General features: G+C 35.8%; 1 protein-coding gene across 2 annotated transcripts in view; it reads left to right on the top strand.

Moving 5' to 3' along the window:
- The window catches only part of MALRD1 (MAM and LDL receptor class A domain containing 1), a 278,483-nt gene that overhangs the window by 136,523 nt on the left and 116,110 nt on the right, over positions 1-25,850 (top strand). For both annotated transcript variants that reach the window (XM_085318263.1, XM_085318262.1), the window contains 2 exons: positions 10,475-10,720; positions 13,428-13,585. In XM_085318263.1, the coding sequence (XP_085174389.1) occupies positions 10,475-10,720; positions 13,428-13,585 (404 nt within the window). The remainder of the gene's footprint in view (positions 1-10,474; positions 10,721-13,427; positions 13,586-25,850) is intronic.

Below are 25,850 nucleotides of genomic sequence, written 5' to 3'. Positions count from 1 at the left end.
ACCAAGTTAGCTTCTGAGAAAAATTTAAAAGTTCAAAAATTGGTTAAAAAATTTTAGAAACTAAGAGATTAAAAATAATCCATAGCTGATAAGGAAGGAGTTCTTTCAAATTTGCTTTCTTGTTCAATCAGTGTTGGCTTTGAAGATATTTTTAGTTTCTTAATAATGTCTTTGGTGTAACTGAACTAATGACAGACTTTAGTATTCTGTGTAATTTATCCAACACTGCCATTTTTTACATAGACRTATAGTGCAGTAGTACTTTTTTATCTTGGTAAAGTGTTTAAGGACTGGGTATAAACACTATATACGACATTCTTACCTTGGTATTGTTACAGCTAAGCTTGAGGATATATAAAGAATAATTTACATGTTTTATCAAAAAAAATAGAATGTGCCTTGTTTTATAGGAAGGGTTTTGTGCAAATAGTTGTAGTAAATGTCATTCCATAGGCTGTATTAATTTGCAAGGGCTGCTGTTAGCACAACGCTACTCAAATGTATGTCTTCTAATAGCTGTCTTTAGCTCTTGGCATATAGCTTAGTGTCATATGATATTTTCCTGTTTTTTGTTTATCATCTAGTTTCTAGGGAGTTATTTGTGATTATGTGGGATATAAGAAAAAGATGAGTTGTTTTGAAATTGGATGAAGCAGTTTCCACAGTTCTGCTGCTGAGTTTCTACTGCTTTTCATTCTGGTAGAATGTGTCTTACCTTTGCAGAACATCAGCACAGTTAAGGAGTACCTACTTTGTTGAGTCATCTGGAGAACTTTGTTTAACTAGATAAAGAGTGCACAAATGTTAAAAGATGTGAGATTACAAGCTCTTTCGTTAGCGTGGTGAAAACTGACTTGAGRAATTATTTTCCATTAAAAGTAATCTGTGGTATGTGATGAATTAGGGGATGGCATTGTAAGACAGAGTGTTACCTCAGAAAAWGTTGATGCAGGTTTCAGTGAATAAGACCTAGAATGCCTATGTAATGTTACTGGTTTTGGTTTTGGTTTTCRTAAGAGTAATCCTTGTTTTCTGGCGAGTTCTAGTAACAGTTTTCCATGACAAATATTCAATACCTAACTAAATAGTGGAACTGAATGACCCCAGAAGCTGAAGCACTAGTTCTATAGTGTGATAAAAATCACAGAATAAGGAGAGAAAAAAATACTGGTTTCTGAATCCCACTATTAGTTAAKCAAGACTGCTTGGCTAAAATATTTTAAGGCTCACAATTAATATTATTATACATACTTCATATAATTAACTACTTAGATTAATAGCAGTTTAATTGTAAGCACTGGTTATTTTTCTTTTCATGTCTAGTGAAGATCGTAATGGAAATAACAACATATTTTACTCTAGGGGAGCAGAGAGCCAAGGTAAAAAAAAAAAAATCTGTAAAAGATTACATTCTTCAATTTTAGATGAAAGAAGGTCATGTAAAATGAATGCTTAAATAGGAAAACTCATTTTGTCTAACCTTTTATTGAATGGTTTTTCATTTAACGCTTTTATTTTATATTTTTTATAACAGATATGTTATATTCATGAACAGAAACAAAAGTGTATCCCATAGTCCATTATCAAGTAAAAATTAACTATCCATTACCTGTAGTTAAAAAGAACATAGCTCATTGCCCAGGCCAGGAGTTAGGTCTTCCTTTCCCTCCCAACAAAATACACACATTTGCTTCTCTCCTGCATTGCTATATATACAATCAGTTACACAGTCCTTGAAYAGATACTGTACTTCTAACTCTCAAATCATCTGAGACTGTAGACTTGGAAACGTAGCTGAAATATCTCTTCTTGTGTTATTCTGACATTTTCATGCCTTTGCAAAAAGGCAGTACACATCCAAAGGCTCTGGGCCAGCTAAACCATCTTTTCTAAAGAAGGTATTTCCCAACAGAGAAAACAAAAAACARTTACTTGGGGCCCCTTTTCAAGTGATAATATTAATGGTAAGTTATAATTATTCCATGGTGTATGTTTGCTTTGTATCCAAAATGATCAGGGTGATGATAAGCTTAGACATGATTTTGTTCATAAGGCTACATAACTCTTATCGATAAAGCTTAACACACACGCTTTACTAGGTGTATAAAACTTAATTAGCGTAATAGATAAGTCACTTTGTCTAGCGATTAGGAATAAACAGTGCTTGACACAGCAAATAAAGATTCACTATCAAAGAAAGATTGTTATTCTTACCTCTTTTGCAACAATATAACAAATCCTCAAACAAATGCTATCTTAACTGAAAATCTTGTCTCTCTCTCCTCATACAACGTGCAAATATCCTTCCTATAGCAGAGCTATTGCAGTTGTATTGTGCCAGGCCAGAGCAGAGGTGGATTTATACACATCCTACAACTTACTCCCTTTAGAATCAATTTCTGTGAAAGATTCTTGTATGCTTCTGTGTATGACGGTTAAGGTACATACAGATGCATGCAGATGCAAACTCCCAGGAGAATGAATTCCAGGTGGATGCTATATATTGGTCAGAAAACTATGAAGCTGGAGCTGAAGTTTCACTCCAGCTGTGAAGTTAAAGTAATAATGCTGCTATAACCCAGGAAGAGTATAATTCCTCCTTTCTGTCCCCAAAGGACGTTTCTGAGTTACCTGAGAAGATTTGCGTTTTAGTGGAAAGAAAGAGTTCTAAGAGTTGAAATTACTAATTTGGGAGATTGGTGAGCAGATGCTCCAGTTCCATTTTGTGCAAACATACATGATGTACYGATCTATGAACTTGGAAAGATTTCRAGCTGTATTTTGGATTTTAAAAAGCCTCGAAGTTGGATATCTGACTCCAAGATAATAAGACCTATTTTGTTGCAAAAGCAGGAGTACCACAGACGCACTTTTTTTCATGGTTTTGTCACAGTCATAGCTATAAAGTGATCTATCTGTATTTTAAAGTTAGCTAGTGTTGTACGGTTAGGCTTCGAAAGAATAGTGTAAGTCTTCAACTTCTGTGTTGAAGTTTCAGATGAAGATTTGGGMCAGATAAATACGAGTTTTATGAGGAACACTGGCTTGAGTTTCAGAACTGTTTGCACTTTCTTCTGCATTTCCCTTTCCTTCCTTTCCCAGTGGAGGAGAGCTAAAGGGCAGAGCTGGCATAGGAATGAGTGTATCCAAAGTGATCATGAACATACTGGAAGCTAGATGCTTATGAAAAGACTGAAAAATAGCCTTCCAGTAGCAGCAATGGGGAAAGCAATCTAATTATCTTAAAGGTAGAGAATTTGCTTGAGCTGGTTACCTTTCATAACAATGAACTAGACTAGGTTGCMATGTCTTTTAAAACCCAGGTTCCTGTGAAGTGAGATAAAACAATTATTTCAGCTACCTAAATGAGGGCTCTCTCTCCAACTGTAAGACTTTCTGCTGTTTCCTTGTTCAGTCATTTGTTAAGCTTATGCACTAATATTTGCTTACCTCAAAGAGCACTGCTAAACATGAAGTCTTCTTCCTGATGCTGAGTTGAGGTACAGATAATAAAGCTATCATTACTTTTGGAAATAAAGAATTGCGCTATATTGGACAGATATTAAATGAAGATAATCCATAAAAATTATTCTTAACAGTTTAATTGTTGGTAAAATATATTCCTGCTGTTTGTAGAAATACAATGAACAGGTGACTTAATCATTTTAGGAGATACCAACAGTATTAGGGACATTTGGAGCATATAGCAATCTTTGTTAACTGGCACTGTCTCACCTAATCTCACCTAACACGCATATGATGAATTTATAGGTGTGTTGTTCATCTTCTTTTCTTTCASTGTTTAAGAATAAACATGCTTATAATACGGAGGGAAGGTAAAAGATTACCATATTAAGAGCCATATGTTTMTTTGAGATACTGAGTGATTAAGAGTTTGTTAATATCTTTGCCTTCCACCAGGTGTAAAATATTTTTCATTTTCCTATTGACCTTCCCACTGGAGGCAAAAAGAAGTGCAGAAGGCTGATCAAGACCATAAAATCTTTTAATCATCATGTTCTTTTCAGCTCACTATAGCACTCTCTCTAAGACGGATAAAAAGTTCTATAACATTATATGGTGAATGCAGTAATCCTGAAACTTATTCCTCCTGAGCCATGAGAGTTCAGAAGGGTCAAGAGATTTACTTTGATCAGTTCTGGACTTCGGTTTCTCCTACATCAGATTTTTACTCAAGTATTGCTGAAGAATTTAAATAAAGCTGTGTTTAAATATTGATATGTCTCATAGAAATTCTCCCAGAATTATATTTATAGCAATTCTTTCACACTTGCATCCTATCTTAACATAAATGAAAATATTCCAGAGCATTTTCCTTTCTGATTTGTATCATTGAGCATTATATGCTGATTTAAAGTAATCRATTGGCAGTCAGAATTAGTAGTTATCCATAACAGATAATACATGTACATCATTTTTTATTTTCCTCTTTGAACAATGAGCAATCTTATGTTAATTTAAATTAATTCTTGGATCGCCTTGTAGTATCTGTGGTGGAGAGAGCTGGACTTGTGGAACTGAGGTTAAACCTTTTAACCTAAAAATGTATATACAAAACTAAAATTTTATACAGTGTATGTCTTAAAAGTCACAAAAGAAAAAAGGTTTTTAAACATTTGGAACCTTTTTAAGATTGTAAGTTTCATATCTAAATACTATTTCTTCTATTTGTATCCTGCTAAGAGTTCAGGCAGTGAATATTTAGGTTTAGTTTATTTAGACTGGAACAAGACAAACTAAATTTTTAGTTTATTTTACTTTGTTTACTAAGAGAAAACTCAGAGTGAGTTAAGCTTTTCAGGTTAGTCAGTACCTCTCAGTCTCAACACAGTAAAGATGCACAGAATTAGTATTCTTATTTCTAGAAAAGTTTTCCTTAAAAACTAGAGTAGCCTCCTCTTGGTGCTTCTTTGTCTGCCATCAAGAAGGTAAGTTCTAAATTTCAGCATGACTTTGGAAAGGGAAAATTTTATACAAGAGTCAATATAACCCTGTTCTACTCACAGAATCACAGAATCGCTAAGGTTGGAAGGGACCTCTGGAGATCATCTAGTCCAACCCACCTGCTCAAGCAGGGTCACCTAGAACATGTTACACGGGGTTGCATCCAGGCGGGCCTTGAATATCTCCAGCTGGAGCAGACTTCCCAGTCTGTCCACTTCTTTAGTTTGGAGACATGAACCATCTGGTGAACACAGCAATTACCATTATTGTATGTCCTATATCTTATTTGGTTTTCTGAGAGCCTTGGGCACTTCATGAATTTCTGGCAGGGAACAGAAGAGTCTTATCGCTATTGCAATAGAAAATAGAATCTGTCAGTGTATCTGAAGAAAAATGTCCAGTATTTTTGTTTAGTGCTTTAGTWATATATTCATCAAAAGGAATTCCCATCTGAAGAGATTCCTTGAAAATCCCCTGTTAAGCTGACGTGATTGTATGTTTTWTAGATGAAGCAGGTGTAGAATACTCAAGCGATGTGATAAAGTATGTGCTATTTATACTATTGCCTGTATTAATACACCAATACCGCAACAATGGAAATAAAAAGACCTAGTAGGACTGTCTCTAGTCAAAAACTGCTTTTTAAAAATTTCTCTTGAGTGAATGCACATACACTGAAGCGTTTGAGACAGGTGCTTTTATTCTGTGTAATATTGCTTCTACAGTTCCCCTGTACTGCCTATAGTACATGCAACCCATGCAGTRTGAAGGGGCACTGTGTTCCAGTCTTGTCTTTGGTTTCTCTTATCCTTGAGAATTTCTGTTCACCCTAGATGCAGCAAAGCACAACAGTAAGGCACACTAAATGTCACAGAATGGATATATCTTAAAACATATTGAGTGACTGATAAATAAACATCCTTTTCTAATAAGAAATAAAGAGTACCAGTAGAAAGAAAAAAAAAAAAAACAAAGACTGAAGATACTTTAGTGCTCTTTCTTAGATAGAGATGATAACGGGGAACAGTGATAAGCTACCTTGCTTTTTATGTGTTTGACTCTACTGATTCTGAGGATGAATGTTAATGTATGTGATTATTGGAAAGGAATCCTATCATGTCTACATGTGAAAGTGGACAAAGTAAGAAATTGAGGAAGTTTTGGTTGTTGGAGGAGCCTTCATCAGTGCTTTCTCACAGAAGGAACTTAGAAAGTTTACAGTTTCTTCTCAAAGCCCTTTTTCAAACACATTCAAAATATTGCTATTTTTAAAACCTTCAGTTGTTGATCAGAATGCAAATCAATATATCAAAATATTTAAGACTTGCAAAGCCTAAAACTCAACTGTTTGCACTCAATCCTAGCAAARGCTAACTATTTACAAAGAAAAAGCTGACAATGTCTAGTAATTTTTAACAATCTTGGTTATTTCAAGCACTTCAACTTCTGAAAGTCTTTGAGAATTCTCATAATTTCCAAAGCTTTGCTTTTTGAAACAAGGTACATTTTTCACATCCATGTGCTGATATGTCATTACTGCTATGCATCATCCACTGTGATGAAAACACTTTACTCTGTGTCCTTGGGTTATATAGGTGAGATATTTGAGGATATTTGCTCTTGTTAACTAATTTTTTTTAAGGCACATGCAATTCAGTCATACAGTAATGTCAACTTAGAGCAAGAATGATAATAGATTAATCATTGCAGGGAAAAAAAACAGAGATTTGAATCATCTAGAGAGTCCCTATCCCAGGGATGTCAAACCCTTAGCTTGCTGATTAATTACTCTGGCCTCTGTAGTAGATTATGGCACTACAAGAACTCCAGCTTTTATTTTAGGAAATGGTATACCTTTAGCCATGTGAATGCAAATAAAATCTTTTGGAAATAATTTGAAGTAGATTTGGCTTTTCAAGTCTAGTGATATGTCACTCTGACACTTCTGAGAATTGTCAATTATCCTATACAATTGAATTGGATTTTAGTTTGGAAAGCATAGCTAATAMAATTAAACATACAAGGTTTAAGAAGTACAAGTTTAAAAAAATTTTAGAATATTCTCATTCACTATTCTATTTCCTATTGTTCTAAATCATGATTTAGATTGCTGACCATTTTAAGGCAATAATGGAACTTGAAAAGAAACAAGTATTGTGAAGGAATCAAGTATTAAATGCTTAAGACTAGAGTCATGATTACCATAATCCATATAGAATAATATATTTGCAATTTTCTAGGTGTTCTGATTTTATTTAATCTTTATCAATTAGTTTCTATACTACTGATTTTTTTTTTCTTTTTTACAGTAAGGACAATGCAGAATACTGCTCAGAAAGGAGTTAAATGAGCAGTGAAGTTAGTACTATGACATAGAGTGATACAAAAATTAGCCAACTCATAGAAAAATCCTGTTGAGATTGGCTATGGTTGCAAAGATTAAAGAATCATTGTTACCCCATGGAAAATTCCCCTCTGGAATTACTTGTTTGAGAATACAACCATTCTCACCAAAGTTAGGCATTTACACATAGTTAGACATGAATAACACAAGTAGATACTTTCTTAATGTGAACATCTTTTCTCTAATTTATTACTGTTCTGCCTCAATGCTGCAACTTGTATTCCACATTACATTCCACATTACATAGTAATCTATTTAAAAGTCTTTAAATCCCATCAATGTAAAAGCTCTAATTCTGCTGGTAAGATTGTTCCCTCTCTTAATGYTTGTAGATGCTATTTTTTCAAAGCAATATATTTAAGAGAAACATCTTTAAAATAAAGGTGATTACTCCTTGTCCTAATTACATATTTAAAAATATAAATATTCCCTCTGTTGATTTTGTTCAGAGTATTTTAAATAATTGACTGGTGCAGCTGTTTTCCCTATTGTCTAAATCCTCCTCTATTCAAAGATTATTGATCTGAAAGACACTAATAGCTCCCTTGGGCCATACGGTGTTGATGCAGTTACCACACAGGGCAAAATTTTTACCTGCTAATAATTTAAGAAATACAGCTTGGAAGAAAGTTACTCAACCTTGTGGAGGAGACATTCCTCTCAATTAAATATCCCTACAATGCCCACAAGGCTTGGTTTGTATTATGCAGTGCTATCACGAAGCATCCATGTTTGCATTGTTAGGACTGAGAAAAAGAAAGAAAAGTAAAAGAGCTCAAAAGACTTAAAATTTTCTTTACAAATGAGTTAAACAGCCTTAGAAGTRTAGCATTTAAACAGAAAGCAAACTGTGAAAGTATATCCAGAAACAAGTCACGTTGACCAACTCAGTTAGACAGTGTAATATTATTCATTACGTATGCTTGAAAAGATTCATTCATGCCAGGATTCAAGATGGATTTTTCTTTTTCCTCAGATAACAAAGAGTTCCACTTTTCAACTCCATGTTTTTCAACTCGAAATCGGAAGCAAAGCTACAGAGGGACTTTAGAATGCTGTAGAGAAATTATTGCAATTATTGATCATGATAAACAGCATGAAAAGTATGTCCCAGAATGGGCTGCATTCTAGAGTTTAAATTCCTRCTTTGCTAAGAAAATAAAATTTATGTTTAAATTCTCAAGGCAATCACATATGAAAGGAATGCAAAGATTACTATAAGTAGCTTCTAAAAATAGATACCATCTATATTAGGCAGAAAATTTGTAAAAAATATCAATCTTCCTCTAGGGAACAGCACAGATTGAAATTCTGAAGAGTGGTTCCCTCAAAATGTTTGTGATATACATGGGACCTGCTTGCCCATGGAATAACTGAATAGAGGTGATTGTCAGATATCTCTGGTAATAGCTTTTCTATGTAATTTGCATTTAGTCCTAAGATTGATAGAGAGGAGTATTTTCAGACAGACTCCAATTGTTTTTAAGGTTGCAGTAATTAGACACTGACTGGTATATCTGCATGATTAATTCCTTCTTTTGGCCAAGACCATTTTCAGACTCTCTTTTGAAAATCACACTTGTAACTGTGAACTTCATATAGTTTCCCTTCTTCTAGTCAGAGCCTACCCATTTTGTATCCAGCTGTGGAAACCGCTGACTAATGCTCTACATTCTTTAAAGTCATTTTCAGAGCTTTATTCTGGCTGACTCCTTTCCGTTCAGGAATTTTTGCTCCTTCTCTCTAAGTAATTGTTCAAAGCCAAATCATATATGGTCTTCCAGAGAGAACATGATACACACTTTTGAGTAACTAAGAGTTCAGGGAATAAAAATGAAGAATTTCCTTGGAAAAGATGCTAGATATTTCTATGACTTTCTAATATTTCATGTTCTTGTGAAAAATAAGTCTGTATTAGGAAGATAAGAAGAAAAAAAGAGTTAAAGGACTAATGCCTGTTTTCTTTTCCTAAGATCTAGTGGTTCAAGGTTTGTTTTTACTTCATCCAAAATCTACAGCAAAGGGGTGTGACAATACTCTTTCACTTAGTTTGGGCCATTAATAACTTACAGTCTACCATGCATAGAGTTCCAGGGATGGAGGTTGCCAAGACTCCAACTGAGTGCACCATCTCTTATCTTATTTTTTTAAATAAACCTGTTGTTCTGTGCTTTTAATGAAAAYCAGCCTCATTTATCTGTGTCAGGTTCTTGTATTAATTAGGATAGCTCTAATAGAAAACCAACATTTTTAGGTGCATGTGCTTTTTACTATTAATTGACTCAAAATCCTGCCACATACATTGGCATATGATAATTTTTTATGTCTGATAAGCTATTATTGTGATAGTCCTGTTTCTAGATAAAATTAATCTGTGTGCATTTATTTCTGGCAGAGTAGAATGGAAAATGTGGAAATGGGTGGGGAGGAGGGGGAAGGGGATGTTTCAGAAGTTCTTGTTCATCTCCCTTCCTGATTAGAGAGTGTACTGAAGGAGTAGCTTTATATCCAGAGCACTGCAGAAAGTGATCTGAAATGAAAATGTGAAGCTTGGAAATGGATCCTGTGAAATGAGTCCTACAATGTTCAGGCTGCACAATAGCAGAATTATCCCTCAATAATGCCAGGAATACTACACAAAAAGGACAGCATCACCCCACCGATCTCATTTGCAAAAAAATCCATTAAAAGGCAAACCTCTGTAGTTAAAATAAAAGCTTTTTCTTCCAAATTGGGGCTGCTAAACTAAGCTCAATTTTGCAGCTGAAATGAAATGGTTTAATCCTACACCACATGAAAGGAGAATGTCAGCAATTAAGTCACACTAGAAAGCTTTGTTAGTGAAGGAATGCCTGGCTGGAACCTGCCCTCAAAGGCTTTACAAGGAAAACAGTCATTTATTTAGGCAATCTCTTGACAAAATACAAAAGAAATAAACTGATAATGGATTGGCACTTCAGCAGGACCAAAGGCTTTTAATAAAACTGCTCCRGACCACCCTCCTCCTTCTAAATATCAAACCGTCTCAGATGTAACCTTCCAGTAACCTTGCAGGAATGCACAGCAGTGTGATTCACCAGGATGCCCCTATTCTTCTCTTTTCAGGCCCCTGCTCACATGGCTATTGGGAATGTCAGAACGGCAAGTGTTACAGACCAGAACAAAGCTGCGATTTTGTAGACGACTGCGGGGATAATACGGATGAGAGTGAATGCGGAACTTCCTGCACCTTTGAGAAAGGCAGATGTGGCTGGCAAAATTCCCTGGCAGACAATTTCGACTGGGTGCTGGGGGTCGGCTCGCCTCAGAGTCTGAGACCTCCCAGGGATCACACGCTTGGAAACAGAACGGGTATGTTGTCAGTTATGTGCGAGGTGCAATTATGTTCATGGAGCTTCTCACACTTCCCTTGGGAGGCAACAGGAGGATCCTACACATCTAATTAGGGTGTCGTTTTTAATAAATTAAATGTGTAACTCAGAATCAAAATATTAATTACTGTTCTAAAATGACTTTAGGTTAGGAAAAATTGATTCTCGGTTGTTTCTGCTTTAAGTAGTGCTGTATATGTCAAGTAAGATAATTTGCTACTTGTCAGGAGAGAGGCATTTAATCTGGCTGCAGACTGCAAGAATGAGAGAGCTAAGCTCTGAGATCCACTAAGTACCACTCCACTAGAGTCTGATCTTGTTTCCAGGAAGCCCCAGTTCGTGTCAGAACATGCTGCAACATTCTGAACATAAGGGAAAAAAAAAAAAAAAAAAAAAAAAAAAAAAAAGATTTATATTGCCACACAGTATTTTGCATGTTTGTATTAGTTCTGAGTGGGAACAGAATTATCTAAAACACAGTAAGAAGGGTTTCTTTTTTTATGAAGGATAATAAGATATTTTGATCTCTCCCTGAAAATCAGTTAAAGAGGGTGCATCAGTGCCTTTTTACTTTAGAAAAATTCTTCTCTAAGTTGCTAAATCRTAACTAAAGTATGTCCTAATGAGAAATGGAAAAAAATATTTAGGAGTTAAGAAATTGATCTAAAACTTTATAGTAGCATCTCTTCAATTTTAGATCATTTTAAATAAATAAATCTTCCTCGTTAGTGCAGCTCCTGTTCTGGCTTGTTTTGGCCAAAGCACCCAGCTGTCTGTTCTTCTTCTTCCCACAAACTCCCATGCCTTCATCCTCTGCCTTTGAAGTTCCCATAGCCCAGCCAAAGATGTTACCAAAGCTAAGCTAACTGACTTGCATGACAACATGAATTTGTTGTCGTGAGTGATAAAGCAGGCCAAACTCTGTTTATTACTCAGGAGCTATGCTATGGACTGAATTCATGCTTTTAGAGAAATATATTCCAAATTACTTTCACTTTTCACAACTTTAATGTGGTCAAATRCTTAACGGTGAAGGTAGAATCTGGCTGTACAATTATTATCTGTTATTGATAATAATTGTGTTCATCATGAGACAATCAAAACAAAATTCAACTCACTTGTTACCTGAGTTAACAATTTTGTCGTCTGTTGTAGAGACTRCAGTATTCAATAACCTTCCCATTCTCCTACAAAGTGAAGCAAAGAGGAATTTAGGCACCATTTCTAAAATCACAGCTCTTGAGCTTGAATCCAACAATTGCTTAATTCTGACCTTCTCTCAGCATGTCAGTTTTAAAATATTAAAATGTCTAAAATTTACTTATGACCAGAATTACATCACTCTGGCTGGAAGTATGCGACTTACCTCATTATCTCCTAACCAAGCTTGACTGGCTGTGAACAGTCCATGGGGCAAGTGTCCCACAGTGCTGGGCCCAGATCAAGAGGCTTTTTGGAGTGTACCGCATCCTGTGTCAATGTGTCCCCTGTCTAACTCTCCAGTCACACTCAAGTTTCTTTCCAAAGACAACTGTGGAAATATTTTTGTTTCAAATGGAAGAATTCATTTTCCTAGTGCTAAATATGTGTTGAAGTAAACATCAGCATGTTCAGAACTCAGCCTACCCACATTTTTCTAGTGTSCCATGACAAGGCATGCTTCTGATATCTCATATGAGTTCATGTACATGGCATTTTCAACACAGAACATAGCAGATATGGAAAAAAAGTTTTATTTACATTTTAAGCATATTAAGAAATAAAATATTTATCATGAAGATGTAACTACACTTGTTAAATATATACTTGACCCCAGAGAGGAAGCAATTTTCCCGTGCAATAATATTATGGCAAAACATCTGCAGCTGTAAATGATTTAGAAAAGTATCAAATTTAGAATGAATCTATTTTACTCCAATTGGCTTTTATCTCTAATTCATATAAATATTCAATAGATGTGCAGGTATATTTTGATATTATACTGTTTTATACTATGGTCATACTTACATGAACTATATACATTAATTGTACAAGGGACAAAAAGTAGAATTAAAAAACTTGCAATATTTATTGTATATGCAATATACAATATGCAATAGACATGCAAATGTCTCAAAGAATATCAGTTTCTAAAAATATTAACTATTTTTTAATCTATTTTTGCAACTGTTCTTGACTAAATACTTTGAGTGAAAATTTAAATTAATACATGAAACAGGTGGCCTAAAATAATTTGAATCATTAGGAATACCTAATTATTTATTAGTGTGTGAAGGTTTTATGCCTGTTTCACAAGTTTTTGTACAGTGTGACTTGCTGTTTTGAAGGTGATCTTTCAGAAAGCTTCATTTTGAGATTTGTCACAGTGTGGCCATTATATGAAGTACTGTCAAAATAGCAGCTAAAGCTGTTGAACAAGGAGATATGATCAGAGCATCTGAAAAACATGTACATTCACCCTCTCTCTTCTATATAGACCCATCCAATTATTAAGCTGTTCTCAGCTTATTCCTGATGTAACAAGCATATAAGGAACTGGTAACTTTTACCCTAAGCAGAGATTCAGCCGGTATACAAGGTATACGGGATGCACACTTTCACTTCCCGCAATATTTTACTGAGTTTTGGTCATAGAATCTAATTTGGAAGTCCAAAATAATTTTCAGTAATATATATTTTGATTTCAGGACAATTCCTGTATCTTGAGGCTACTCCAATAGGCCTACAAAATGAAAAAGCCCATGTGAAGAGTTCCAAGTGGAAGGAGTCAAGCAGGACTTGTGTGATAAGCTTCTGGTACTTCATGTCATCAAAAGCCACAGGACGTATTCAAGTTCTCATTAAGGTAATCAAAATGTCTTTTTCTTTTGAATAGCTGATACCTGTCAGTGTGTTTGTGCCCCAGCAGAGAGGTTCAGCCCTCTGATGTTCTGTTAGAACCACTTGTAGACTTAAAGACATCCTGCTGTTCCTGTCTGCCAGGCACCTCTTAGTTGAGCGCTATATCTTTGCAAGTATCATTTTTTGTTCCAGTMTTTCAAAAAAGCTTTTACAAGACCACTTGTCTTCCCATAAAAATTCTTCTGAAAACTCACAGAAAAACTTTTAAGTGCCAAACAAAAATTACCACATACTCCAAAAGAGCCAAAGATGGTATTATGAAGATTTCCTTATGTCTAACTTCAGTGGCTTCTAAAGCCACTTTGCCTTTTTACTTCTAGCAACTTTTTTGACCCTCCCTATACCAGATCTATTTTCTGCCTTATTGCTGTCATCTTTATTCATGAATCTCAGAATCAAAGAATGGTTGAGGTTGGAAGGGACCTCCAGAGATATCTAGTCCAACCTTCTCCTGCTCAAGCAGGGTCACCTAGAGCACATTGCACAGCATCACATCCAGGCAGGTTTTGAGTATCTCCAGAGAAGGAGACTCCACAACCTCTCTGGGTAACCTGTCCCAGTGCTCYGTCACTCTCACAGTGAAGAAATTCCCCCTCACATTCAGGYGGAACTTCCTGTGCTTCAATTTCTGCCCATTGCCTCTTGTCCTGTCACTGGGCATCACTGAAAAGAGTCTGACCAAATTCACTTTACATCCTCCTTTCAGATACTTCTACACATTGATAAGATCCCCTCCCAGTCTCCTCTTCCCCAGGCTAAACAGGCCCAGCTCTGGCAACCTTTCCTTGTAACAGAGATGTTTCAGTCCTCTAATCATCTTCATAGCCCTACGCTGGACTCTYTCCAGTAGCTCCATGTCTCTCTCATATTGGGGAGCCCAAAACTGGACACAGTACTTGAGATGTGGCCTCTCCAGGGCTGATCTGAGGGAGAGGATCAACTCCCTCAACCTGCTGGCAATGTTCCTAATGCAATACAGGATACCATTGGCCTCTTGGCCACAAGGACAAATTACTGGATCATGGTTAACTTGTTTTCTACCAGGATTACCAGGTCTTTCTCCACAGAGCAACTCTCCAGCAGGTCACCCCCCAGTCTGAACTGGTGCATAGGGTCATTCCTCCCCAACCTTCACATCTCCAACCAGTCCTTCTTTGTTTGTTAGTACAAGGTCCAGCAGCACACCTCTCCTCGCTGGCTCGTCCACCACCTATGTCAAAAAGTTATCATCATTGCTGTGCAGCAACCTCCTGGACTGCTTGTGCCTCGCTGTGGCACCTGTCTTTCCAGAAGGTATCAGGGTGGTTGAAGTCCTCCATGAGAACCAGGGCCTGTGATTGTGAGACTACTTCCAGCCATCCATAGAAGGCCTAGAAGGCCTCATCAACATCCTCTTCCTGATCAGGTGGCCTGTAGTAGACAGCAGCGTCACCCCTGTTAGCCTGCCCTTTACCCTTACCCTTACTCACGACTGGCTCTTCCTCCACCCCTAGGCAGAGCTTGATACGTTTCAGTTGCTCTTTCACATAAAGAGCAACTCCACTTTTTGGTTCTGAAGAGGTGACATACACCAAAAAACATTTACCAACCAGCACAAACCGTAAAAATATTCAAAAACCTATCTATGTTAAATTATTTGTCTTCATACGTAGACAGGTACACAATATATAATGTTATCTTTAGGAATGACATTTTCTTCACTAAATGTGGGATGACATCACATGTAAATGATAATGAAAGCAAAATCTAAAGTTACTTGGTTACAACAGAAAAATGATATCCACTTGAAAAGTGGATCTTTGTTGTTTGCTAAAGAAAAAGCAATGCAATCTAAAAGCAAGTTTTAAGCCATAATATGATTTCAAATAAAACACTTAAATTAGTAACCAATGTTTCACCTCCCTGTGTGTTCTGAGTTACCATAGGGCATTGTAATGGTACTTTGATATAACAACCAAATCTACCACTTCTRCATGTAGTACAAGCCTTTGCAAGTGAGAGCTTGTGTATTTGTAATTAAGATTTCGTGTTCAAAGGGTACTGGTTATTCAAGTAGAAATCAATGGTGCAATTTATTTTCTATATGTCTGTTACCTCCTCTTTCTTCAATGTCTCTAATAAAATCCTAGGATATAAATTATTTTGGCGAACTTCATTACTTTTTTGTGTTATATTTCCAGTGCACTTGTTCACTGCCTGGCTTTCAATTCTAAATTACACTTTGTCCTTGAAAAGAATTTTCTCAAATTATTTCTTAAATAATCTATGAATTAAAAGAATGATTGAAATGCCTGGAACATTTCAGTGGTCTTCAGCATCTAAAAATACAATCTAGATCAAGTCCATTTGAAATATAAAAACAGTCAYTAGTAGATTTTTTCATGGATTACTCCAAATACCTATAAATGACAGCAGACCAATCATCGAGTAGCTGTATGGATCATGAGGTAAATTTATGTAACTATTTTTCCCAGAAAAGCTCAAATACATGAAGCAGGCAAGTAGGTAAAATAGTTCTCTTGTGAAAATGGTTTTTCTTTGGTAATCTAGTCAAAGATAAAAAGTAAAAATAGATACTGTTATTTAGAATGATTTAGATAACAAAATAAACATTTGTTTTAACCCAGAGTTCATATTACATTACAATCATTTTACTCAAAGATGAGTCTTGTAGAGCTGAAATATAATAGTTCTGAGCACCTTAGACTTGCTCAATTTTAACTGCTAACTTTCGTCTGTTAGTATTAGGCATATAGTAGCTTTTAAATGGCTGGGTTTTTAATCACAGTTCATTTGAGAAGGCCACTGCTACAACATACTTGATAATATTTAAACACATAATTGCTTCTGATACCTCAACTCTCTTTCAAATAGGAGGCAAAATATGTGAAARGAAAACTAAACAATCATCAAAATGGAGTTTAAAAAAGAGATGTTTAATTCTCTTTGGGGATATTTTCTATGAAGTCTTCAAGTCTAGTAGTCAAAATCCTTAATTTCTTTTCCTCTTCAAGACAAAGGGATTTTTTTTCACCCAGATGGATCCTGAGCAGAATTTTACTAGATAGCTATCTCTGATGGAAATAGCTTGTAGAGGTTCTTTTTTTTTTTCCCCCCAATATTTCTTAAATATTTTYTAATGTTTGAAAGGTAGTGCCAGATATATGCCTTCTGTGAAATATTCTAGATCAAAATCTATAATATGTTCTTCCTCTAGATTATGGGAGTAATTTCTGTTTCCGGTTTGTTTTATCCTTATTCTGCCAAAATGCTGCACCCTTCTTATTTTCACTTAATTTACCACCTTAATAACTATTACAGTCATTGCTTTTAGCCTATTTTAAATTATTCCTGTCTCCAGTGGTCTTCAGCCCACAATTAATGACTTAAATGAGTTTAAAGGCAGTGTAAATAGGAGACACTAGAGTAAGGAYGTTAGTATTGTATCCTGGATTGTTTTGCAGGAGATCAGCTTTGTTTCCCATTCTGCTGTTTGTATAGATTCTTACATTAATTCTGTAATCTGAGTTTCTATGTAGCAGTGGCTTTATCAATAAAATCTAATTAGTCAGTACCTAGTCATGTGAAGTCAGACTGAAGGTTCTCCTGCTAGTTTAAACTGCAGTACCAGTATATCTCCATCCACTTTGGGTATCTCTTGATTTAGACCAAAGTTCATGTCAGTGAAAATAGATTTGTAGATTGTGATTAATAGAAAAGGCAAGGGAGCAGCGTTGACGCAGGGACCCAGGAGGGARCACGGGTTTCACAGCTTAACCAGCTCTCTAGATAAAGTCATCACGTCAGCTTGATGTTGAACTGAGAGTGAACATCATACACACCAATGGCACAGTATCATAAGATAAGGTAATATCATATGGATATTCCCCTCCCCCTGGGTACTACAGTGGAAGATAAATAGCAATCAAAGGGTAAAAAGACATTTTTAAAATTTATAGTTCATTCTGTATCTTCTCCTAATATGGAGTGGGCTTGCCACTTTTAGGAAGCTTAAGCATATTATTCATTATACTACTGAAATAGTATCTCAAATTATGGTATAGCCAATAAAGMTACAGGTTTAGAAAGAGGATTCTACAAAGTATAAGTGTTTGTTTTGAAACTTGTTGTTAGAGAAAGCAAATTACACATCTAAGGGAATTTCTGTATTATCAATGCTTCCTTTCTCAAGCTGTATTACATATTGTTATCATAAACCTCTCTGTGTGCAGAATATGAACCATCTAATTAGAATAACACTGATAGGCAGTTGAATTAGTTGCAAAAATACTGTTTGCTTCAAATCAAAACCCTTACCCTATAAACAAATGAAAGATATTGACATTATAGCTGTGTATGGAGACTGCAGTACGATAGAGACTGCAATATGTAACTCACTGTCCATCTAAACTGAAATTTCAAAGTGTTTAACTGCAGTGCAGAGGCTCACAGGGCAAATAATATTACCAGAAAATATCTAGATATTTATAATCAAACCATTGCTACTGCAGTAAGATTTGAGATATTTCTAATCTACTCTGTGGCAGTTGCAAGAGAATGCAGTCAATTGTAAAAGACATTTTGAAGCTAAAGTGCAGCAGGAGTAATTTGAATACGTCATACCTGCTTTGGCAGTGGTGGTGGAGTTTTCCTACTCAGCACTCAAATATTGATTTCTTTTAAAAGCCAGAAAAAACATTGTTGTTTTAAAATGTGTTTCTAAAGAGGCAAGAAAGAATTTTTAGGTGGAAGGAAGGATAGGCATTGTAATGTTCTGCCAATTTAAGGATATGTTTCCCAGTGTTGTTTAGTTGTTTTTGTCRTAAGGAGAAGCAAATCTTAAATATCACATTGGGAAAGGAAGAACAAGGGATAAAGACATTTGTTGAACTTGATTTTTGTGGGATGAACGTTAATTGTCCTAAGTATTGATATTGTCATGAAAAAAGATAATTTAGGATTTGAATACAGTCGGGAAGGCTTMTAGGAAGGATTTTAAACAAGGTTCTAAAAGAAATATACAGATATATAAGGGAGGTGAAACTATCCATTGGTAACTACCTCCATTGACTGTGACAAGGCTGATATACATAGGATCTTATTAGAAGTTCCAGTGGACCTTACTCAGGCATTTGTCATAGTGAATTAATTCCATTCAGTTATAAATGAGGAGAGACATAATGATACTTAGGAAGACAAAAAATTGTGGCCAGCTGATGACAACTGAAGCAGAGCTCCATCAACACCTCCAGAGCGGCAGACCCACCTGGCCAGTGCAACAGCCGGCTGGGGGCAGAGCCAGCTCCTCCAGCTGCTCATGGGCTGATATAGCACAAACCTTGTCACCCGGCTGTCACAGCTTCTCGGCAAATGCCATACACTGYCACAGTTGTTGCCTTTATATTATTATTGGTTTTAGCTAGCCTAAGGCAGGGAGAAGAGAAGAAAACTAGTGCTATATAGAGAGGTGCCACAGCTCAGGTAGCTGTATTGTGGTGTTTTTTGCAATTTTCTTAAAAAAAAAAAAAAAAAAAAAAAAAAGAGTATGCATAATGTAACCTGATATATGCTGATACCTTTCAGAAAGCGTATAGTACTTATCAGTCCTGAAATCCCAAGACAATATCTCATTTTCCTGTTTAAGAACTCATCTGGAAAAAGATCCTGATCATTTTCAAGAATTCTCTTTAGTCTCAACAAGGGTGGAAGAATATACTTTTTTTTTTTTTTCCTTTTTCCTTTTTTATCTCTTTCCTTTTCATACCTGGTCTTCTACTCAGGAAAGTGTCTTCCTGCTGTCAAATGTAGACCGAACTGAACAGATGTTACATCAGCAAAACCTTGGCAAACACCAAAGTAGTACTATCATTCATTATAGTACATTAATTTGTTTCTAGTTTTATCCTCCTTTAACACAATTTTTATTTTTAATTCACAGTTCATTTGTTTTTAGTGTCTTGGAGATGTCCTACTTCGTGGTAATCTTTGATCTGTACTAGACTCTTAGCAACCAGTTGTAGGGTGCTTAAAATTTCTTTAATGAATCAGTAAATTGTCTTAGCATGAAAGAYGTCTAATTTTCATGCTTACAGAAACCATTTCAGTTTCTGACCTTCAGCTTAGAATACACAGTAGCTTCRGAAGAAACAGTCTTGCTTCTGTTTCTAATGTAATTTTTTTCACAAAGATGGAAGTATCTGTTTCCAATTCATTGTATCAAAAGGTCAGAGTTAGATATTCTTTAGCACCTGTATTTATGTCTTCAATAGCCTGCATGTGTACTTGCTTGTAGGTTGGCCCCATAGCATCATGTAATGGWAAATTAAATGAAAGATGAAAAGCTACTTTAAATAGAATTGTCAAATCATTGCACACATCGACGCCCTACCAGGGTGGCAGAGCCCAGTTATCATTTGCAGTAGTAGCTGATAGTGTCTGTGCATGGGAGCTTTCCATGACCTCAGCTTCTTCTCACTATCTCACTTACCATGACGAGATGCCTGTCYGTAACCTGATAACTGTGTTGCCTGACTATGACAAGGCCATTGCAGCTCAGTGATGAATTGCCTGCAGACTCATGGAAGCTCCCCGGTCTGTTCACAGGGGTTAGTTAGGGCATCCCAGATGATGGATTCACCATATCTAAAGGAGTAAGATGACATAGGTGAGAGATTTTTCATCAACAGACATGATTTAAGAGTGAAAGAATATGGCTTTTTTTTCAGAGTATAGGAACAAAATTACAAAAACTAAGGCAATATGGCATATTATTAAAATTTCAGTAATTAATCCTTCTTAGCTGTTAACTCACTGGCTAATGAGTTTAGTTTCTACAGCCTAACCTGACATGTTCTTATTTTTCTGCTCCTGTTAACAGAGGCAAGCAAAGCCAGTTGATGCCAGCTGCTTTGCCTGACCTCTCTCCATTGAAATGGTACTACTTAGCTTTCTCCTCCCCTTTTTAACACTGGAAAATTTGGAGAGTTACTCAAGAAAACTAGTCTTTTTCTTTAGCCTTCTGTCTTTTTGCTTAATTGTCAGTCCTGTGGCTTATTTTGTTGGTTACATTGTAGTCCCAGTTTTAAAACTTATCTGCTTTCCTTTCTTGAAACACTGATATGATTTTACAAAACATATGGTACACTGCTAATTGTACAAACTTGCACATTTTGCATAAAATTCATACAAGAAAAACAAATATAAGAGAAGACTGATTCGAGAATAGATCTGCAAAAGACTGTACAACCCTACATGCACTCCTGCCCCTTGCCCTGGCTTTATTAGATTCAGCTGGGCCCTGGTACAGTAATTTGCCTCTGTTTCTGTACTTATTTTTCACATGCATGGCTATAAGCACAGAGTCATGTGCTGAGTGGGTATGTGTGCACTACAATGTGGGAATTCTTCATGACGTGGTCCCAGTGCCAAATCCTGAGTGCCTCCTGCCCCTGTCCGAGCTCCAAGTRAACCTGTGCTTCATTCTCTGGTGCATCTTGATCTCCTTTAAAAGGAAATGGGTGTACAAGGAGGAAGAGAGCTGCCGTACTCCAGAGCAGCCGCCAGTAGAGCTGGTTGAAAGATCAAGACTGTGGCATGTCCTCCGCACCACACCTTCCTGCAGGAGGAAGCTGCTGGCATATGCACTCTTGAAACAGAACTACAGTGTGCACCGTASAGCAGCCCTGCAGCAAAATCTAGACTCAGCCTGTGGAATCTTGGCTCARCTTTAACAGAGCCTTTTATAAGCTCCTGGGCAGAAATTGTTTTGATAAAGTGAAGTTCCATGCTAGATGCTATTTGGATTCAAGTTTACATTTAAAGTAAAGATGGAGAAAGATATAAAATGTGTCTTAGGCTTAAAATGGAAAATAACTTTCCAGGCAGAGCTAAAGGATCTTCTTRGGATGTTGTATACACTAGAAATTTGAGTAATGTAATTTTGTTAYCTTATGTGATGTTATTGATGATTTTCACTAGGATAGAAGCTAAGAATCAGACCTCAATTTTTATTTGCACAGATGAAGTATAGACAATACCTTTTGTGAAGATATCATATTAGAAAGACAATTTCTTGGGCAATTGAAGTAGCTATAATCCTTATATCTCAATATGTGTAAGCATGGCAATGTACAGCAGCTATATGCTGATTTAGATAAAGGGCTCATAAGTGTCAAATAGTCAAAGATTAACATCACCAAAAGTGTAACTTCTAAATATTCATAATTGTATTACAACTGAAAATTTTAATAGCTTTCTAAATAATCTGATATATCAAGTAAAGYCACTGTAATAAGAAGGGATGAATATTTTGTACCTCAAGGCTCAAGATTTATGTTTCACACAGGATATCTACTACAGTCACAGCAGACTGTAATCCTACAACAATCTACTCCTCATGTATTTCTCTTGAATTCTTATAGGCATATTTGGTGGTACTGCCTCTGTTTAAGGATGTCTGATGTTTCTAGTGAYACGATATTTTATTCAGTGGCTTATAAGTTTGTCAAACTTCAATATTTTAGTTGAGTTTTTCCATCCCCACTAAATTCATATGGCTAATTTTGGTGTAGCTCAAGCTATTTCAGAAATGATATTTAGGAYAGTACCTATATTAGGTGCACTGAATTAGTTGCCTATATTAGGTTTTTTGTAGTTGTATTAATAAATTTTTTTTAATATTTATAGTCTTTAAAACAGAGCTTTTTAACTTTTTTTTTTTAATTAGGGCTTTGGGGGAAGATAGAAATGTGAGCAGAAAAATATAAGAATTTGTAATTGTAGTTTTGCATGGCTGTGAAAAGCTTGCATCCATAACAGGAAAATGATCATAAGAACTGGTGCTATCATAAATATTTCATTGTGCATTTCTATCCTTTGATTAAAAAGCATGCTGCAATGTAGGCTTTTTATAGTATTTTTTCATGATTTTAAGAACTTTGTTCATGCTCTTTTATATATAGTCTTGCTGATGTCTAGAAACAGGTTTTGCTAAGTTACTTACTGAGTACTGGAGGCCAGTTTGTTCCCTTTTCCTGACTAGTGATGTGTTCTTCAAAAATGTTTTGTGTGCTGCAAGAAAACAGGGTAGAATAAGATGCATTCTTTTTCCTAATATGTTTCGTGTGAGCATATTCATCAAGTCAATAAATTGACTTTAGTATTTCATCCTYGATTGGTCCCAGTTGTACAGTTCACATTTTAAATCTGGATTGTCAAGACTTAAATGACATTTTGTGACATTGGTCCAAGAAAGCAGACCAGCTGGACAGCCAGTTGGCCACATAAGCTTTTGGGGCATATACTGCTGAATAGGCTAATTTGTTCATATTGTAGTCCAGTAAATATGATTTTGCTGTTACTAGCAGAGAGTAGACTTTGTGTTGACCTGACAAGGCATAATCTCAGAATTTAAGCCTGGGTTTATCATCATCTGAGATGATAGTTTTAGCTTGTTTTAACAGGTTAATAACAGATTAAGCTCTGTGAATGCCGTATATGGTAAAAGTCATTGTGTAGGAAAAAATAGCCCTGTTTGTCAGCTGGGGCTGGGCAGCAGCTTTGAGCRCTACTGTGTAACTTTTAAACTTAGCTGGGAGCCAGTGAGATGGGAGAAAACAGTGTTAAGAAAAAATGTAGAAATAAATACACATGGTAGAGAAGACTGAGGAGGAAGAGATTCTCCAACAACATGAACRTCTTATGGCTCCTAGCAAAGATTTTAGACTACTGCTAAATCATCAAAACATCTGCCTTTGGTTCTTTCTGACAAAGATTTTAGGGTAAATCTTTAATCCAGAGAAGTGTYAGAGGGGTGAACATTATACTAAAGAAAAGAGATAAATACTAGGAATATTTTTTCCTGTATAACAATTTTAATTGTTTTATTTTGACTTTTCTGCATTAATTTGGTCTATGAGTGTATATTATTGTGACTAGTTTGGACTATTAGACTGTTAAACCATTAATTGTGATAATAATAATTTCTTAGCTCCATAAATAGTATTTCCCTTCTAAGTATTTAGCATCACTTGTGACTCCATAAACAAAATGTCAAAACTCTGCTCCTGATTCAATCTCCTCTGTGTAAGTGATTATAATACACCCCTTTCTGTTCATAATCGTTAGCTAAGTTGGCATTTTTGCTCCTAGAATACAGCCATAGTCCACCGAACTGGCTCTGGAGATTAGTTCAGCCTAGTAAATTCTCCTGCAACATATTTCTCTCTTCAGCTTTCAAGGTGCATTGCTATCCAGATGCTAAAGTATGCGCGTAGTCTGCTCTAGGAAAACATTCCCGTTCCTTGGCAGACTTAATGCACCAGTAGTTCATACCTGGATAGAAATATTCTTCCTTGACCTTTTTTGTAACAGTCCACACTGTATCAGACACATGAACTGTAAGAGCAGAATGAACCCCAGAGGGTGTGGAGCTTGCAAGACGTAGGGTCTGGGGACAATTCAGGGTGGAGGGACTGCAGAAGGCCTAGTTCAACCTCCTTCACTGCCACGATGTGCTACTGATGCATGTTCAAACCCTCAGATTGTCCAGCTAGCCTACTCACTACCTGCCTTACCCCATTCTTTTGCAACTCCTTCCTTCAAATTTTGTCAAGCTATATTTGCAAAATTCAAAAATAGAAGTGCTCGTATAAGGAATTTTAGTGCTACTCCTAAGAAGACTGAAGGTTTTTTAGCAGAATAAACCATGCTAATGTGATTTTCTGTTTGAGTTAACGAATAATGAGAGATGATAAAGTCAGGAAGTAAAAAGATAGTGTTGGCATAACTCTCTGGAATACGTGGGTGTAACTGTGTGGTTTGMGCAATATATTCTGTTTTTCCTTCAGAAGAAATACTAAAAGAAAAAAAAATACGTACTAAAAAATTGCCCCTACTTCCCAYGTATAAAAATATTTTAGGCTCTTACTCTGTTTGTGAAACTAATTTTACTTTAGCTCCAGGATTTTTAAACAATGTGGGAAGTTTTCAAAGGTTAATGAATATGAGAAAAAGAATGACCTTTATTATGTGCTGAGATTCTATGGAATTAACAAATAAGGAGAGTTCTTTGCCCTTTAGTTTTAATGCTAGGCTCTAATACAGATAGAACATAGAACACACATAACAACAGGAAAACAGTGAGGAGTGTGAAATACAAAATACAAATAGTCTTAGTTTTCTTCTCTTGCAAAATTACATGTTTTCTATACACATTTATCATTGCAACAACAGGTGGAATTTTGATTTCACAGCTGTCACTTTACGATTAATTCCAAAACCATTTTTTCTGTGGCAGTTGTTCTTCTCATTGAAATGTAAAGGGGAGACAACCCTTCTGGAAAGATCTTGTGAAACCAAATCAGCAGTAGAAACTTAGGCTTACACAATTGTACGATACCATTCATTTTGTACAGATGAGTTCTCAGTCAGGTTTCAAGACAGTTGAGCTGTCTTGGTAATTTCAGTGCTAATAAATAACTTTGTGAATCTGTGTTTATTTGATGATATGTAGGTTTTAAATAATTTCTATATTTTTATATCTGCACCTTTTCCTGATATCAGCTTTGTTAAATATCAAGATATCTGAAGTTACTGACTGTCCTTGGCGACTGATGTTTACCAAGCTCTCTGAGCTCACTTTCAGAACTGCAATTCTTTTAGCTGAAATTCTTTTACTCCTCATTACTGCGTGCTCTGAGGCCTAGCCATCAAAATAGAACTTCATTCCTGAATAAAACAGTRAGATCACGAATGTCTAGTGTTCAGCACCAGAGTGCAGTGAGTCATCATAATAGAGTGTACACTTGCAAATAAATATTCATAATGATAGAATGCATATTGAAGACACATAATTAGTGGTTGTATAATTTTTTTCTCTGTGTTGCACGATATTGGAACAAGGTGACAAAAGGATATACTCAAATACTTAATCTGCATATTTCAAGCCTACTATTGAAATATGAAGAAATCAATGTGTTTTAAGTATGCTATCCCTGTTCCACTCTTACTGCTTTGAAGTATTTCTGAAGTATATTGATATATTATTCCTGCATTGTGTTTTTAAATTCTACTAGTATTCGTATTTGTATACAAATGTATGCTGRTAGGTCCAAGTCTTTTGGGCAGGTATGTAGATGTCATCAAAAGCAGCAGTAAACTTTTARGACTAAAAAGTTATTTTGTATCACTATGACATTAACTTCTGTATT

Source organism: Rhea americana, unplaced genomic scaffold, assembly GCF_003343005.1.
Source record: "Rhea americana isolate MKP2758 unplaced genomic scaffold, rheAme1 scaffold_53, whole genome shotgun sequence".
Taxonomy (NCBI): Eukaryota; Metazoa; Chordata; class Aves; order Rheiformes; family Rheidae; genus Rhea; species Rhea americana.
Note: the sequence above shows the minus strand (reverse complement) of the source record. Positions and strands in the feature narration are given on the sequence as shown.